The sequence below is a fragment of the Tetrao urogallus genome, assembly GCF_951394365.1.
Source record: "Tetrao urogallus genome assembly, chromosome: 4".
Classification (NCBI taxonomy): Eukaryota; Metazoa; Chordata; class Aves; order Galliformes; family Phasianidae; genus Tetrao; species Tetrao urogallus.
The window spans coordinates 61,904,024-61,919,231 of NC_136817.1; the positions used below are offsets into that span (position 1 = coordinate 61,904,024).

Consider the following 15,208-nt stretch of genomic DNA (forward strand, 5'->3'; position numbering starts at 1 on the left):
TTGTAGCTTGACTTTCCCTAGTTTGCCACTGGAAATGGAAGGCACATTATTTACTTAGAAAAAAAGGTTTTGCATTTCTGTGAGTTCCTGCTGTTCTAATGAGAAAACTAATTTTTTCAACAGAAGCATCAAGCTTATAGCTCTAAAGGGGGGTGGCTGCAAGATACTGTAAAAAAAGCAAGCCATCAGTTTTTAACAGATTCAACAGTAAGGTCTGACTTGCTGCTTCAGCCTTCTCAGCATTTTGCAACACAATTTCTTCCATGAGGAAACAAATTTTAAAAATAAGAGAAAGTCATCTTTCCTATTTAACTTATTCAAGCTAAGAACAAAAAGAGAAATAGATGCCCGAAAAGTAAGTTACTTCATTTGTGGAGATGTTTCTGTTAACATTAACGAGACTATAAATATAAATCTATATCCAGCCATCTAGCTAATCCTTGCTGGAATTATTATGACATACGTAAGTAAATAAATGCACACGGAGAACCACGTGCAGACTCATGCCCTCCGTTGAACCTGGAAAACATTTTTAATGTTATGACCCCTCCTGTAAGGCCAGTAGCACTCTGATGGCAGCATCACTGCATGAAGTCTCTGTCCATGCTGCGAAGTCCCAGCTGCAAGAAGTTTTGAGCAATGTATAGAAAGGCAGCCCTCTGCAGAGAATCTGAGTGGTTTGTTTTCCTTGTAAATACGTGTTTTTTTACAATAGAAATATTGCAACTTCATTATCTATCATGATTCTGCAACACTTACAAGCATGGTTATGTGTATGGTTTGCTAAAGCCTGAGTCCACGCAGATGGAAGGTTCACTACTGTGCAGATGAGAGATCAAGGCCAGTGGCTTGGGGACTGTGAATCAGAGCATTACTCCATTCTGTTGTCACACATTCTAATACCACAATAGGAAGAAAGAAACTTGCTGCATCAAGAAAACAGTTCTGCACTGGCACAGAGGCTATACAACGGCACAAGGAAATCCACCACTTATGTCTAAACTCCAGCCTTCTGAAATCCCAACTTTTTATTCATTATCAGAATACAGCTCTGAAACAGTGGCTAAGCAACAAATGGAACTGGAAAACACTGCATTTCAGTACATCAGGCTAGCAAGACTCATTTTAAATATGAAATATAAATAAACACATCACAGAAGTTTCATCCTGCAAGCCCCGCAGTGGAGAACTTGTGATGGAACAACGCTGGTTGGTCCTGGTGAGCACTGGGCCCTAGAAAACCTGGGCCCAAGGAGCTTCAAGTCCAGGGAAAAAGTTCATGCTACTCCCTTTGTACCAACCATGTGCTTACAGAGTAGATCACTATGGCCTGTTTGTCGAATAGTAAGGAAATATTTTAAAATGAGAGTCTCATAAGAAATATTTATTTTTTCACTTCAGAAATAAGCTAGGGTAATAAATAATTTCTTCATACAGAAAATATGACAATGGCAGCTATCACCTCCCAAATGCTTTCTTTTTTTTTTTTTAATTTGAGAGATGTCTGATATTTTCCATTATGATTGAGGCTACAATCAGATAAATTTATAGGTCAAATTCTGCCTCACACAACATCTTGGAAGACATTTTGCTCTAACCCAGGACTGGTTTAATGCTACTTACATATACCGAAGAATTATTTTAAAAAAAGTGTTCATGTCAATGTGGATAATCCCATTTTTATGCTGGTACATCAGGCATAGCTTTGGAGAGATAAATAAAGAATTCAAATTTCAAATGTTTGTTTCCCTCTATTTCTTTTGAGTAACTTAATTTAATCTATTCTGTGTGAGAAACCTGGCATCTGATTTTGTCAGTATGTAATGTTAAATTCCAGGTGATAAGAATTGATAAGAATTACAGGTACACAGCAACTATGAAATCAAAACCCATTGTGTCTAACACAGGGCTTTTAAGAACAGAAGCATCCAAAACATCACTACAAATTACTTAGCTTTTCAGACATAATTAAATTAAACCATTTGTATGTGTATGTGCTCTTGCCTGTATGCACCCCTACAGCTGCAAAATGTAAAGCAGAGCAATTTTAGCCAAATATTGGTGAGGTATAAAACTTAATTACTCCTAGATACAGTTAAGTACGTCCTTCAATGAGCATATAAATTGAACAAAACCATGCCTGCAAATAATCAGGCACTGAGTTTTCTGGCTTTCATAAGATTTCATTAATACATTAATAAAGGTTTTACATAATTTATACACTCAGACATATACATATATTTTATCTGTAATGTGTGCTTACATACAAACATACATATGCACGCGTGCAAACATGTGTACACATACCACGCACACTCACATCCCCTTATCTGCACACATTCAAATTCTTTAAAGAAAATGCCACCATTTAAAAAGCACTGGAATTGGTTCCAGGTTCCTACATGACTTTAGACTGATAGAAAAAGGTAGTTTACATCTATTGCATATGAAAAAGAAAAGGAATTTACAACCAAAAAAATTTTTTTTAAAAAAGAAAGAATGCACCCCCCCCCCCCCTCCCCACGTTACCAGCTTTCCAATTAGGAATCAAAATATTGGAATGAATCTGGTATAAATACAATATGCAATGGCAGCTTTGTATTTTTTTCAAATAAATTTCAATCTTTTGGAATTTAAATTAGTACCAATTTATGGCGAGCAAAAGTTCTTTCATAGATAAGTCACTGCTGAGCTCCTTTCTTCTTCTGCTCCAGCTCCTGCAAGCGTTCCTCCCGGCACTGCGCATGCTGCGTTCCCACTTTGTGGGCTGTCTCGGTGGCTGCAATGTCAATCTGTGCATATCTGGATGATCCACTCCCTGAAATGCCAAAGGAAATCATATTGTAGACCATAGCCTTCATGCAATCTGAGACTCAGGTTGAAGCTATTGCTAGACTTCTCCCATAGATTTCCTGGGTGATCTTGGTCTGGTATTAAAATAAGCTCTATAAAGGAAGTAAGATGGTAAGTACGACAAAAAACCTCACAAGCTTGGTTATCTAATTATTTTAGGTATCTGATTTTTTTCAAATAAGCACTTGAATCACTTGTATTTATGCTCCACATTTCAATCTCCACCCCTCTTTCTCCCAGTAGAAGACAAAATTGAACAGAACAACAATTTAGTCCGATATTAGAGAATAAGGTAGACGAAAGTTGCTCTATCTGTTCAGGAGCAGAGCAGTACTGTATTGATATAGATACACCACTCTTAAAGAAGGGAAAACTTCAATATGAAAAAAGTAGAATACTTACAATCATTAGGAGCACCTCCAAAGTTACACAGCTTGAGCATGGACTAGTGTTATACAAACAGCAAAATTAATGACAGTTTACAGACGCAAGGCTCGTCACTCTTAATGCCTTGCTTCACTGTCTTTAAAATAAATATAAAACATGACTTCCATATCTCAATGGAGTGCTATACAGAGATCCAAATTTAAGGTCTGGGAGAAGCTTAGAATTACTTACCTAAAGTTATATGGCACTGAACAACAACACTAAGTAAATAAATAAAATAAAGGGAAAAATTGAAAGATACTTCAATAGCAAATGCGTTGGATTGAATGCCAAATCCCTGCTAAGAGTTTTCTGTAATGAAGGATGAATCTTTAAGTGACTGTACATGGTAGCTATAATTCATACTTGTGGGCTAATTCTCCAAGACAAGCATTACAAGAAAAATATCCACAATATACATAGGGGTAGGTGAGGTGAGCGAGAGGGGGGGGATGTAATCAAGTGCTTCTGCTTTCCTGCAACCCTTGTGGAAAGCAGACAGAAAACACCATGTTCTATTCTTACACATTTGCCATGTGGCTCTAGAGGCATTATTTTAATATTGTTAGAAGCAAGCCCAGTACACCTACACCCATGACCCTTCTGCTCAGTCCAAGCAAGAAAAGTTAAGCAAGTGTAGTCTTACTGCATGCAATGAAAATCTTGAGAAAAATGAAAGAAATTACTATCTGTCAAACTTCAGAGACATTCAGTTTAGGAGGAGTTCATATACAGTGCAACATTCTAGAGAACTTTGCTTGTTATGTCTTTTCCAAAAGAGTTGACATTTACAAGAATTAGTACAAAGGTACACAAGTACAAATTCCTCTGTTAGCCAGAGGCTGTGGGCAGATGAAATTAAGATATGGACAGAGAAATTAAGATTTTCCATACCACATATAGTTTGTAATGCTGTACCCACTGCTGTCTAAAAAGTCCTGTATGCTTTCTTACCTCTTATGCTTGTGCTGGCTTCTTGAAGTTCCAGTTCCATGTAATGAAGTTGTTTTTTGGAAGTAGGACTGACAGGAATATTAACGTAGGTGGCTGTCTCACTGTGGGGTCGATCTGATGTAGGGACATCAGCTGAATAACCTACAGCCCCTTCTAAAATAAGTAACACGTTATTATAGACACTGTTTGCAATGACCAGTGAACCATTTCATAAAACACACCATTCTGTCAAATGTTCTGAAAGCAAACATTCAGCAGTAAAAACTCAGGTCACCAAACAGCGCATTCTTCAGTCCTGAACAGGACATAAGGTTTCTACAGAAAATATCCTCAGAGAATGATCAAGTCAGGATCCATGCAAAAGGCCACAGACCATTGCTAGTGATCTCATGTTGTGACTAAAAGCAAACACTACACAGAAATTCGCTAGCAGACACAATGTATGCAACACTATTAACCTGAATTGGAGCTGAAAGCACCTGGGAGTAAAGCCTTATGTGATATTATCTGTCGTAGGAAGATATGGACTACTATAGCATCCAGAAGAAAGCAACCAAAATCACTAGAAGTTTAGAAAGTCACAAAAACAGACTGAAGACAGCTTAATGCATGGGGAAAACAAGCTTATGCAGACATTCCGATCAGAAATCACAGAATGGTTTGGGTTGAAAGGGACCTTTAAGATCACCTAGATCCAATCCCCCTGCTATAGGCAGGGACACTTCCCTCTAGACCAGGTTGCTCAAAGCCCCATCCAGCCTGGCTCGAGTGCTTCTAGGGTGGGGGCATCCACAGCCTCTCTGGGCAACCTGTTCCAGTGCCTCACTACCTTCACAGTAAAGAATTTCTTTTTAATATCTAGTCTAAATCCACCCTCTTCCAGTTAAAAGCCATTTCCCTCATCCTGTTTCTACATGCCATTATAAAAAGTCCTTCCCCAGCTGTCCTGTAGGTCCCCTTCAGGTATTGGAAGGCCACTGTAAGGTCCCTCTGGAGCCTTCTCCAGGCTGAAGAGCCCAACTCTCTCAGCCTGCCCCAGTAGGGAAGGTTCTCCAAGTGGGAATAGATCATCTAATAAAAGACTTAAATTTCAGGAAGAAAAGGTAAATTAAATGTGGGAAAATCTTTCTAATAGTAAGGAGCAAAAGAACATCAAAGGAAATCTCACAAAACCTGAAGAATTTCATCATCTAGAAATTTCTGAAAAAGAGATAGACTAACATCAACGAGGAAACAGTTCTCTATAAAGTGATTCTGTCTTACAGAAGATTTTGTTATCTATTAGATGACTTAGCAAGACCTTCTCTAGCCAAATTTTCAGTTATTCTAATTTTGCCAGAAGTTAAATAAAGAGAGATCTTGGTGGCTTCATATGTCCATGTCTCTGTTGTACAACTGAGTCCAGAACTGGACATGGCAGACCAGATCTCACCAGTGCTAAATAAAGAGGAAAGTTCCCCTCCCTTGGCAGACTGGCAGTGCTTTAAATAATGCTGGCCATGATTCTGTCAAATTAATTTCCAGAGATGACAGGTTTTCACTGTTGTTACTGCATGCATACTATCACTCATTTCATTTTGGTTTTCTTTTGAAAGCTTGTTAAATTTACTTTAAAAAGCTATTTCTCATTTTCTTCCACATTTATCTTTGGCTAGAAGCAATGTTTTTTTAAAACTTTTTGGCCAATGACTAAAGCCAGCTTTCTCCAGAACCAGAAAAAAATAATCCCACGACCGTGTATTTCACAGAATCACAGAATCACAGAATTGTAGGGGTTGGAAGGGACCTCCAGAGATCATCGAGTCCAACCCCCCTGCCAAAGCAGGTTCCCTACACCAGGTCGCACAGGTAGGCATCCGGGCAGGTCTTGAACATCTCCAGAGAAGGAGACTCCACCACCTCCCTGGGCAGCCTGTTCCAGTGCTCCGTCACCTCACTGTAAAGAAGTTCTTGCGCATGTTTGTGCGGAACTTCCTATGCTGCAGTTTCCAGCCGTTTCCCCTTGTCCTGTCTCCACTCACCACTGAAAACAGTCTGGCCTCGCCATTCTGCCCCCCACACCTTAGATATTTATAGACCTGGATCAGGTCCCCTCTCAGTCTTCTCTTCTCAAGGCTGAACAGACCCAGTTCACTCAGCCTTTCCTCATAGGAGAGATGCTCCAGGCCCCTCACCATCTTTGTGGCCCTCCGCTGGACTCTTTCCAAGAGATCCTTGTCTTTTTTGTACTGGGGAGCCCAGAACTGGACGCAGTACTCCAGATGAGGCCTCACCAGGGCAGAGTAGGGGGGGAGGATCACCTCCCTCGACCTGCTGGCCACGCTCTTTTTAATGCACCCCAGTAAGCCATTGGCCTTTTTGGCTACAAGGGCACACTGCTGGCTCATGGCCAACCTGTCATCCACCAGGACACCCAGGTCCCTTTCCGCAGAGCTGCCCTCCAGCAGGTCATCCCGCAACCTGTACTGGTGCATGGAATTATTCCTCCCCAGATGCAAGACTCTACACTTGCTTTTGTTAAACCTCATCCGTTTTTTTTCTGCCCAGCTCTCCAACCTATCCAGGTCTTGCTGGCAAGAACAGCCTTCAGGTGTGTCAGCCAATCCTCCCAACTTTGTATCATCAGCAAACTTGCTGAGGGTGGCCATTATCCCCTCATCAAGGTCATTGATGAAGATGTTGAACAAGACCGGACCCAGCACAGACCCCTGAGGAACACCGCTGGTTACAGGCCTCCAACCGGACTCTGCACCACCACCAATGACCCTCTGTGCTCTGCCAGCCAGCCAGTTCTCAACCCACCTCACTGTCCACTCATCTATCCCACACTTCCTCAGCTTTGTTACAAGGATGTCGTGGGGGACAGTATCAAATGCCTTGCTGAAATCAAGGAAGACTACATCCACTGCTCTCCCCCCATCCACCCATATTTATATATATCTGAGTAAACTGGTGGAAAAATAGTTGTCATAGGCAAACAGAAGATTCAGTGCCACAAGCATTGTCAGTCATCACTTAAAGATGTACTAAATTGAAGAAGAGATAAAACGATGCTTATGTGTAGTTCACCAATTATTATGAGGGGACACAATCACAAGGGATTTTCATTTGGAAAGTTCATCTCAAATGGAAACATAAAATCCAGTGTGAAATAAGGAAACATAACACAGTTTTTGAGCACTAAGGACTAGAGAGAGATCCCCTCAGAGCCTGCTGTTAAGATGGGATAGAAGAGTACAGAGAAAAAATGCTATTTCTTTCTGTTTCTTCCTCTCCCTAAAGTTCTCCCGTTAAACCCTTCCATAACCACACATAAAACTCACACCAAAATTTTACTTTTCCAAATCACTGCTTTTCTTTTTGCTCCATTCAGGCACTGTTGGAGTGGGAACGGAAAGGCAGTAGGTGGTCAAGGCTTTTCAGAGTACGGAAGATAATGACTTCATCCAAGGATCCAAGGAGAAGCAGCTGTGAATAACCATAAAGGGAAACTTTCTCTTCTTTTTGGATGGCAGAGAGAGCTTGTACAAGTTGGGTAACATTAAGAATTATCAGAAGCTACATTAAGATCCAGGATAATGCGGTCTCTCCAGACACAAGCTATTTAAGTCAAAGCAGACTACACTGTGGTCCAAGATTTTAAAAGCCTTGAAAGCTGACCAATTTTCTAACAGATATTCATTAAAAAAAAAAAAAAGAAGAAGAAGAATAAACCACTACCATCAGAGGAAATATCTAAGTGTACCAAATTACCATTCTCAGAAATAGGTGAATGATTCTGTCTAATGCATGTCAAAGAAACTTGGCCTGACCATGCCAAAAGGATTTGGCAGAACAAGAGCATTGAAAATCTGCATCCCAAATAGTTGAATTCATAAACAGATTACAACCTTAAGGCTGATACAGAGTCATGAGTAGTCATGAAGAAAAATGTTTTTGAAGTCTTTCCATTCATCGTTAAAGTGAAGCAGCAGGATTTTAAGTAAAATGTCCTCAAAGTTACTGAGCATGTAAGCTAGCAAAATCCTCTATAAAACTAAGCAGCAGGAAGGCAAATCTTATGCCTGGTGATTATCTGAAGAACTTAAAAAAAAAAAAAAAAGAATACAAGGAGAAAGAAACATTAATTAGTAGATCTTTGTGCAAGAAAGAAAAAAAGAAAGCCCTGGCAAAACTCAAAATTTCTTCCTATACCTTGACATAAAGAAAAATAAAATTCATGTACAAAATTAAGCAAATTGGAATAAAAGTGAAGGAAAGTGAAAGAAAGTGAAGAAAAACTCATTTTTCTTGTTTAGACTATGCTGTTTTAACAGAAACTTTGATTTCTTTGTAAACTTGGGTTTTCATTTTTTCTTTGCATAAAAATATCATTAAAAATGAAAAACTGGTTTATCTTTGTTTGCAGAAAAAGGTTTATTTGAATAGCACAAGGGAGTTAACATCTCAAAATAAGAAATAAAGGCACGCAGAGTGCCATGGACAAAGATGATGCTTTCTGAGGTCCTTTCTGGATGGACTGAAGTAATATGAAAAGGTTCAGAATACAAGATTTGTGTGGGTCATTATGGAGGGAGAATTTGGAAGAAAAAAAAAAGACCTGAATTAGCAGTTACAGTCTGGAGACATTGTGAAAGAACTGGCAGGGTATCATGTTTGAGGAGAAAGGGAGGAAAAGATAGAAACAAAATTGATAGTTAAATTAGTAGTGAGAAGGGTGAAACAGGATATCAAGTGGTACTTAAAAGAACTGGGGAGTTGGAGAAAAGACAAGGAAAGGAAAAGATAAGAATGACTGGGAAGGGGAGAGAAAACATATATTTGAAAGTGATGTTTCAGTGTTACAGTGTTTGTTGCTCACAGAAAGAAAACACTACAAACTGCTTGGTATCTATGTGTGTGTGTATGTATATGAGTGTGTATGAGTCTGAACACACTTGCAAAACTAACATCTGCAATGATCATCACTCAAAAAAATCAACAGTTAGAAGACATCACAGCATAAAAGAAAAAAAAAAAAAGTAGAAGTTAGCTTCCTCTGATGCAATTGGTTGCAGAGATCTTTAGAATCACTGAATCATAGAATTGCCCAGGTTAGAAAAGACTTTAAAGACCATCAAGCCCAACCACAACCTATCCATACTATCTTCATTCTAACAACTCTCCACTGAATCATGTCCCTGAGCACCACATCCAAACGGTTTTTAAACACATTCAGGGGTGATGACTTGGTTTACTCACCAGGCTCCTCAGAGCTAGTAGGAGTTCCAGGTTCTGCAGGTAGTGTCAGCACCTCATAACCACCTTTAGGACCTACAACAGAGGAATGCCATCAACAGTTTAGAATTCAGCGATTTGCACAATGTAAACAAAGCATCTGATTTTTCTGGTTTAGACTCATGATCTGCTAGTCTAAGCAATCATACCAGGAAAAAAATCTCAGGAAGTAGCTAGCGTTGACTTTTTTGGTGGTGATGTCAATGTTTTTTAATGAGAGCGAGTAAATAAACATGGCCATTTTTACATATATATACATAGAAGGGCACTAAAGTCAAAAGTGTGTTTTGCTATACATCAATGTGGGAGCAAAGCTGTCTTGAATGTATGAATCAGGGAGAAGTGGGTGGGTGATCTTGGGAGCATTTGGAAGACTCTTGTTAAAATTCCACCTCCAGCATGATGGATAACTTCTTGATTTTTGACAAAGCATTGTAGAAAGTGCTTAAAGTGTCCCTTGCAAGGACGACTTTGCATTTCAAGTGCAAATCATCACCCTTGCAAGAAGCCAAGCTGTGCAACATCACTGGTGCTTCCAGAGCAATAAGATGAAAAAGATTCCCAGGTTCCACCATGATCATGGACTCCACTCAGTTTCACATAAGATAAGCTAAAACACTGTGCTCTTAATATGGATACATTGGTATTAATGTTGAATGACAAACACTCACAAATTTATCTGCAGATGTTTTCTCCTTCATTATCATGAACTATCTTTAAACGTGCTGTTTTTTTCCCCATTGTCTCATTGCTAGGATTTCTCATGGCCTAAGGTGGGTTTTTTTGGTGGGTACCCTTTGTTAAAATGCTGGCAGCATTATACTGCTGTGAATAAGATTGCTGCCTATGCTCTGACACTTATCTCATCTGTCACTGTCTCTTCTAAACTTATCCCATCTGTCAATGTCTTTCTAACAAAACCCTGCGCATCAAAAAGCCCAAAGATATGTAAGTGTTACAAAAGGGAATCAAATCATATATTAACATTTCCTAAAGTTTAAAATACTTTAAGTCTAAATAAATTTAAACTTACACGCACACACATACTTCATAACCACTTATACCTACCAGCTTGGAGACTGTGCCCTCTCTGTAGTTTCAGAGACCCAGAAGCTGCCATGACAGAAGAAGCACCTGTTTCCAAAGAGAGAAAATCATATTAAATCTAAATATCTTCTGCTATTTTTAGATATCTGCTGTGCATCAGCAGCCTTAGTAAATGTTTCTGAAACATCAAGAAAAATTTCCATAAGTATTGTAAGTCTTTGGCACTTGCTCTTGTAAAATTTCATGCAGTTGCTAATTGCCCAACCTTCTAATTTGTCAAGATCTCTCTGCAAGAATTTAAAGCTGTCATTAAATTCTTATCAGGTGGATCCAAAACCTTCTAAAGAGAACTGTACTACACTTCAGTAGTCCACTGTCCAATGCTAAAGGATCTAGCTTCAGTGGGGTTTGAATCTGGGTCACAGCTGGTTCTTGTGAAATATTGTTCCAAGTGTTACAGCCAGAAAAGCTTTGCCAAGGACATATCGGATGGCACAGTAACTCTTCTTTCCTCTGCTCTATTCAGATCAGCATGAAATTCTTGAAACAGCTTTAGATAAGGAAGTCTAAGGGAAGATGAGCTGGAAACTTGGAAACGTACAAACAGGTACACATGTAATGCAATTTGTCTACATCCATATATTCAACAGGCAAGCTGAACAGCATTATACTCAACTTTTCATTATCATTAGCTGGCCACGAATTTCTTGTCTACTGTTCTTACAGTGGGCACCTTAATCAAAATGAATGGCATTTGCTTCCTGAGATGAATAATTTCATGGGACCTTCTTGTGCAAGTAATTGGTACTTAACAGAAATGAAGTAGGAGGCTCTGCTTATGAGCAACCCTGCCACTGGTGACAGGGCAGCTGTACAACGTGCTGCTGGGTGCTTGAGATCGTATAAAATTAACACTGTCTTCTAAACCAATGAATAGTCTCTGAGCAGGTGAGACAATTCTTTGCAAATTGTTTTTAAAATAGCAACCAAAAATTAACATAATTCATATGTAACACAAAGAAAATCTGTAAGATAAATAGCAATCTTTAGTACCTAAGAAATCTGCATGACCTGGGAACGAAAAAGGTACTTTCTTCACTTCTTCCCTTCACAGAGGATACACTTATAAAAAATAATTCCTAATTCTAATAGTTTTCATGCTTGGAAAATTATTCCTACACTTTTATAAAATAAACAAAACACATCATTTCATTTGATAAGGATGACAGATTAAAAAAATAGCAAATATCTCAAGAATGCATAACTGAACTAAAACCTCTTATCTTGCAGGGTTTTTTTTTGTACTTAAAAGCATATCTAGTGTAATCCAAGGTTACAAGAATGACAATGTGCCACATCGAGAAAACTGTATTAAAAAAATGAGATCAGATTGTAGAACTTTCATGTACCCTGGTGAAATCTTAAGCAACAAAAACCTTTTTATTACACTTCTGTCTTTAAAAAGACTGCTAACATAAATAAATGCAAGAACAGAACAAAGAGGTATGACATCCCAGACTAGGTCGTTCATTTATACTTCTCATCACCGAATATCCCCTTCCTGCATTATTAAGGACATCAGAACGTGCTTTATAAGATTGAAAGTCCCATCTTACTTTGAAAAGACAACTATAGCTTTATGCTAAATGTAGTTTCATCAAAACTGATTTTTTTTTGCCCCTCAAAAGTTTTTTGTAATTCAGTAGGAATTGTTCTTCAGGAAATTGGGATTTTGAAGAAATGTTTGTAGGATTTGTGAAAAGCACACAAGAGACGGAAGTAAATGTAAAACCACAAAGATTCCAGTCCATTTAATGTCAAGTCGAAATCTTGCCCCATGAGCTGCTTTAAAACATCCATGTTAATGCTTCAGGATTTGAAGTATTGCATTTTCCTCATCTTCAAGTCAGGCAAATAACAAATATTTACATAGTCAAATCGCTCATGGAATTTTTGTGAAGCTTCTAAATGTATTATGTTAACACATATCAAGAGAGATTGACCGATTTTCTTCCTTCTTCATGGTGCATACGCATTTCTTTATGCCCATTCTTCTAGAATAAGCACAGTTTTCAGTACATGTACCACAAGAACCAGCCATGGAAAAGAATACAAATGAGGAAACCTGGAACACATGTAATAAACCAAGCCCACGTAGGCAGGTTTTCAACTCTTGTCACCTACTCTTGTACAGTCAGTAAGAAGACGCATGTAATACGCAAGCAAACACCTCTTACTGCCCAGCCTCTCTGCCTTTATAGAGTAGGTCAAAGAACAGAAGAGTGCCATCAAGTCACCCTAAAACAGGAAACAGGAACCTGCTGGATCTGCTCAGCCCAGAGGATGAACCAGCAGCATATGATTTTGTGGCAATGACTTTTCGTCCTTAGTCAGGCCCCTAGAATTCAGATTATTTTCTAAGGCCACGGTTTGGTTTGCAGGTGCAATTAGCAATTCTGCCAAGCTTTTATTTTTCTTCTGCTATGGAATTATTTTAAGTGCACTTTTAAAATAAAGTACGATCAAGAAAGAGTGTGGCATATTATGGCAGGGTTTTATTAGTCAGCTTCTGATAATAATAATGCTGTTCTCTTGCAATATTTAGCCCTGTGACATACAGCTTATTGATGATGGACACTGTTGGGCACACTTTACTGACTCAACAGCAGTATCTCTGTAAACTTTGCCTTCATACATATGAAGCACTGTTGACATGTATCCTTTAAAATTTTTTAATTATATATTATTTCCAGCCCAAGCAGTGTGGGCCACATTCTTCTTAGACAGCACAGTCAAAAAAGAAAAGAAGAAATTTAAGAACCTCAAAACGTAATGATATTCAACTATACTGCTTCCAACAGAGGATGTTTCATTACTTCTTGACTTAATTTCCCATTCAGCTCTTGATTTTTGTAATGGTAGAGCCTGCAGCACAGAAGCACAGACTGATCAGAGTTTCCAATACAGATGTTTCATCTGGATGTTAAAATGCCAAAGTATTTACAGATACTTTTTAGCTTGCCATTTGAACTAGGTATGTTCCTTTGAAGTTGCTTAGCTGATTGCTTAGCATATGTAACTAGCAATAGAAAGATAACATTATCACCTACATTCTCTAGCAATAAACTGAAAAACATTCAAACAATTGATCCTGACTAATCCCATTTGTTGATACAGAACTGAAGCATTCAAAAGCAAAAATTGTTGAACAGAACAGGGGGCACATAGAGCAGTGAATGAGGTGAGTTTGCATTTGTATGTTGTATTTGAATAGAAAAGAAAAAAACAATACAATCATTTCTGTGCTAAAAATACAAAGTATTTGTGACTAAGTGGATTGGTACAGGAGCAAACAACCCTACTGTGTCAGGTCACTGTAGAATTATGCATATTAGTATGCATATCTTGCCACCAAGCCAGATTTTGAAAGTAATTACCTCAAATTAACATGCTTCTATGTTATCCGTGAATGTGGATTAAAACAGCATATAAGAGAAACATAGAGAAGTTTTAATGCTGCTCCTTTAGTCCAACAGAACTGTTTGAATTACTGCTTGTCACCAAGGGACTGCTTGGTACAAGCCTAGAATTAAAGACAGTAAAAGCAAGGAATTGAAGGGCTACAACATTGTTTTAAAGCTTTGTGATACCAAGTTTAATTACACTTAAAATGTTCACGTATCTAAAAACAATACTCCCAAATGAAATATCTCAGGATAATAAAAAAGGAACAGAGAAAATGTGGGTTTACTTTGCATTGTGAAGAACAGTACAGTATTGAAGAATGAAGCACAAATATATAATCATAGAATTACATGTAGCTAATGAGACTATCTGAGAGATGAAAACCCTACAAAGATGGCTAAAAATTTCAGTCACTGCCTTTAGATGCTTCATCTGTCTAAGGCATTGTATACTAAATACAACAAGAATTCTGTTTTTGCAGTGTGCAAAAACCCACCCAAACTTTTACCAGTGTAGTCTCTTCCCTTTCTTTTGATCCTAAAATCTGTTCTTTAGTTGCTTTTCCAGATTGTTTAATGATAGATATTAACAAAATAGCTAACTCCTTCACCTGCATGAATAGTATGAGATCAAGTTTTTGCCAAGTAATGCTTGCACCCATGCTTAATTTGCCACTGAAATTAATGTAGAAATATACCCACTACACACAGCTATAGAACCCTCTGTATTTACACACATTTCCATTATAAAAATTTCTCTGGTTTCCTTGGATTGGTTAGAGAACTAAAAACCTGTGTTATTAGAAGTAAGGAGAAAATCAGAGGTAATGATACAATTTGTGCTTCTATTTAGACTTCTATAAATCAATAGAAATTCCACTGACTCGAGTGGAATAACTAGGAACAAGATCTGCTACATGCTTTTAGATTTACTCCTGCTAAGACAGACAAAGGAATAACTTATGACCTTTTTCAGAGATATCACCTGATTCTGCTATCTCACTGAATTTGCTCACACAAGCAGCAAGCAGCTACAATTCTTTCTGTACTTGCTAAGATTTTTAAAATTCATAAAGAGTCCCAAACACGAAATGTTGTTCTGTTGGGAACAATGTACCTGGTATATTAAGTGAATCTACTGAATTATCAAGTGAACAGGCAAACAATATAAAGGCATTTAAGACACT

The 15,208-nt window shown here is 38.2% G+C and overlaps 1 protein-coding gene across 1 annotated transcript in view; it reads right to left on the reverse strand.

Annotated features, from left to right (window-relative positions):
• Positions 1-2,681: 2,681 nt before the first annotated feature.
• DOK7 (docking protein 7) overlaps positions 2,682-15,208 on the reverse strand; it is a gene marked incomplete at both ends in the record, with an annotated part of 60,052 nt that continues 47,525 nt past the window's right edge. Inside the window, 4 exons of the mRNA XM_079535149.1 lie at positions 2,682-2,818; positions 4,234-4,386; positions 9,475-9,546; positions 10,579-10,644. Of these exons, the coding sequence (XP_079391275.1) occupies positions 2,682-2,818; positions 4,234-4,386; positions 9,475-9,546; positions 10,579-10,644 (428 nt within the window). The remainder of the gene's footprint in view (positions 2,819-4,233; positions 4,387-9,474; positions 9,547-10,578; positions 10,645-15,208) is intronic.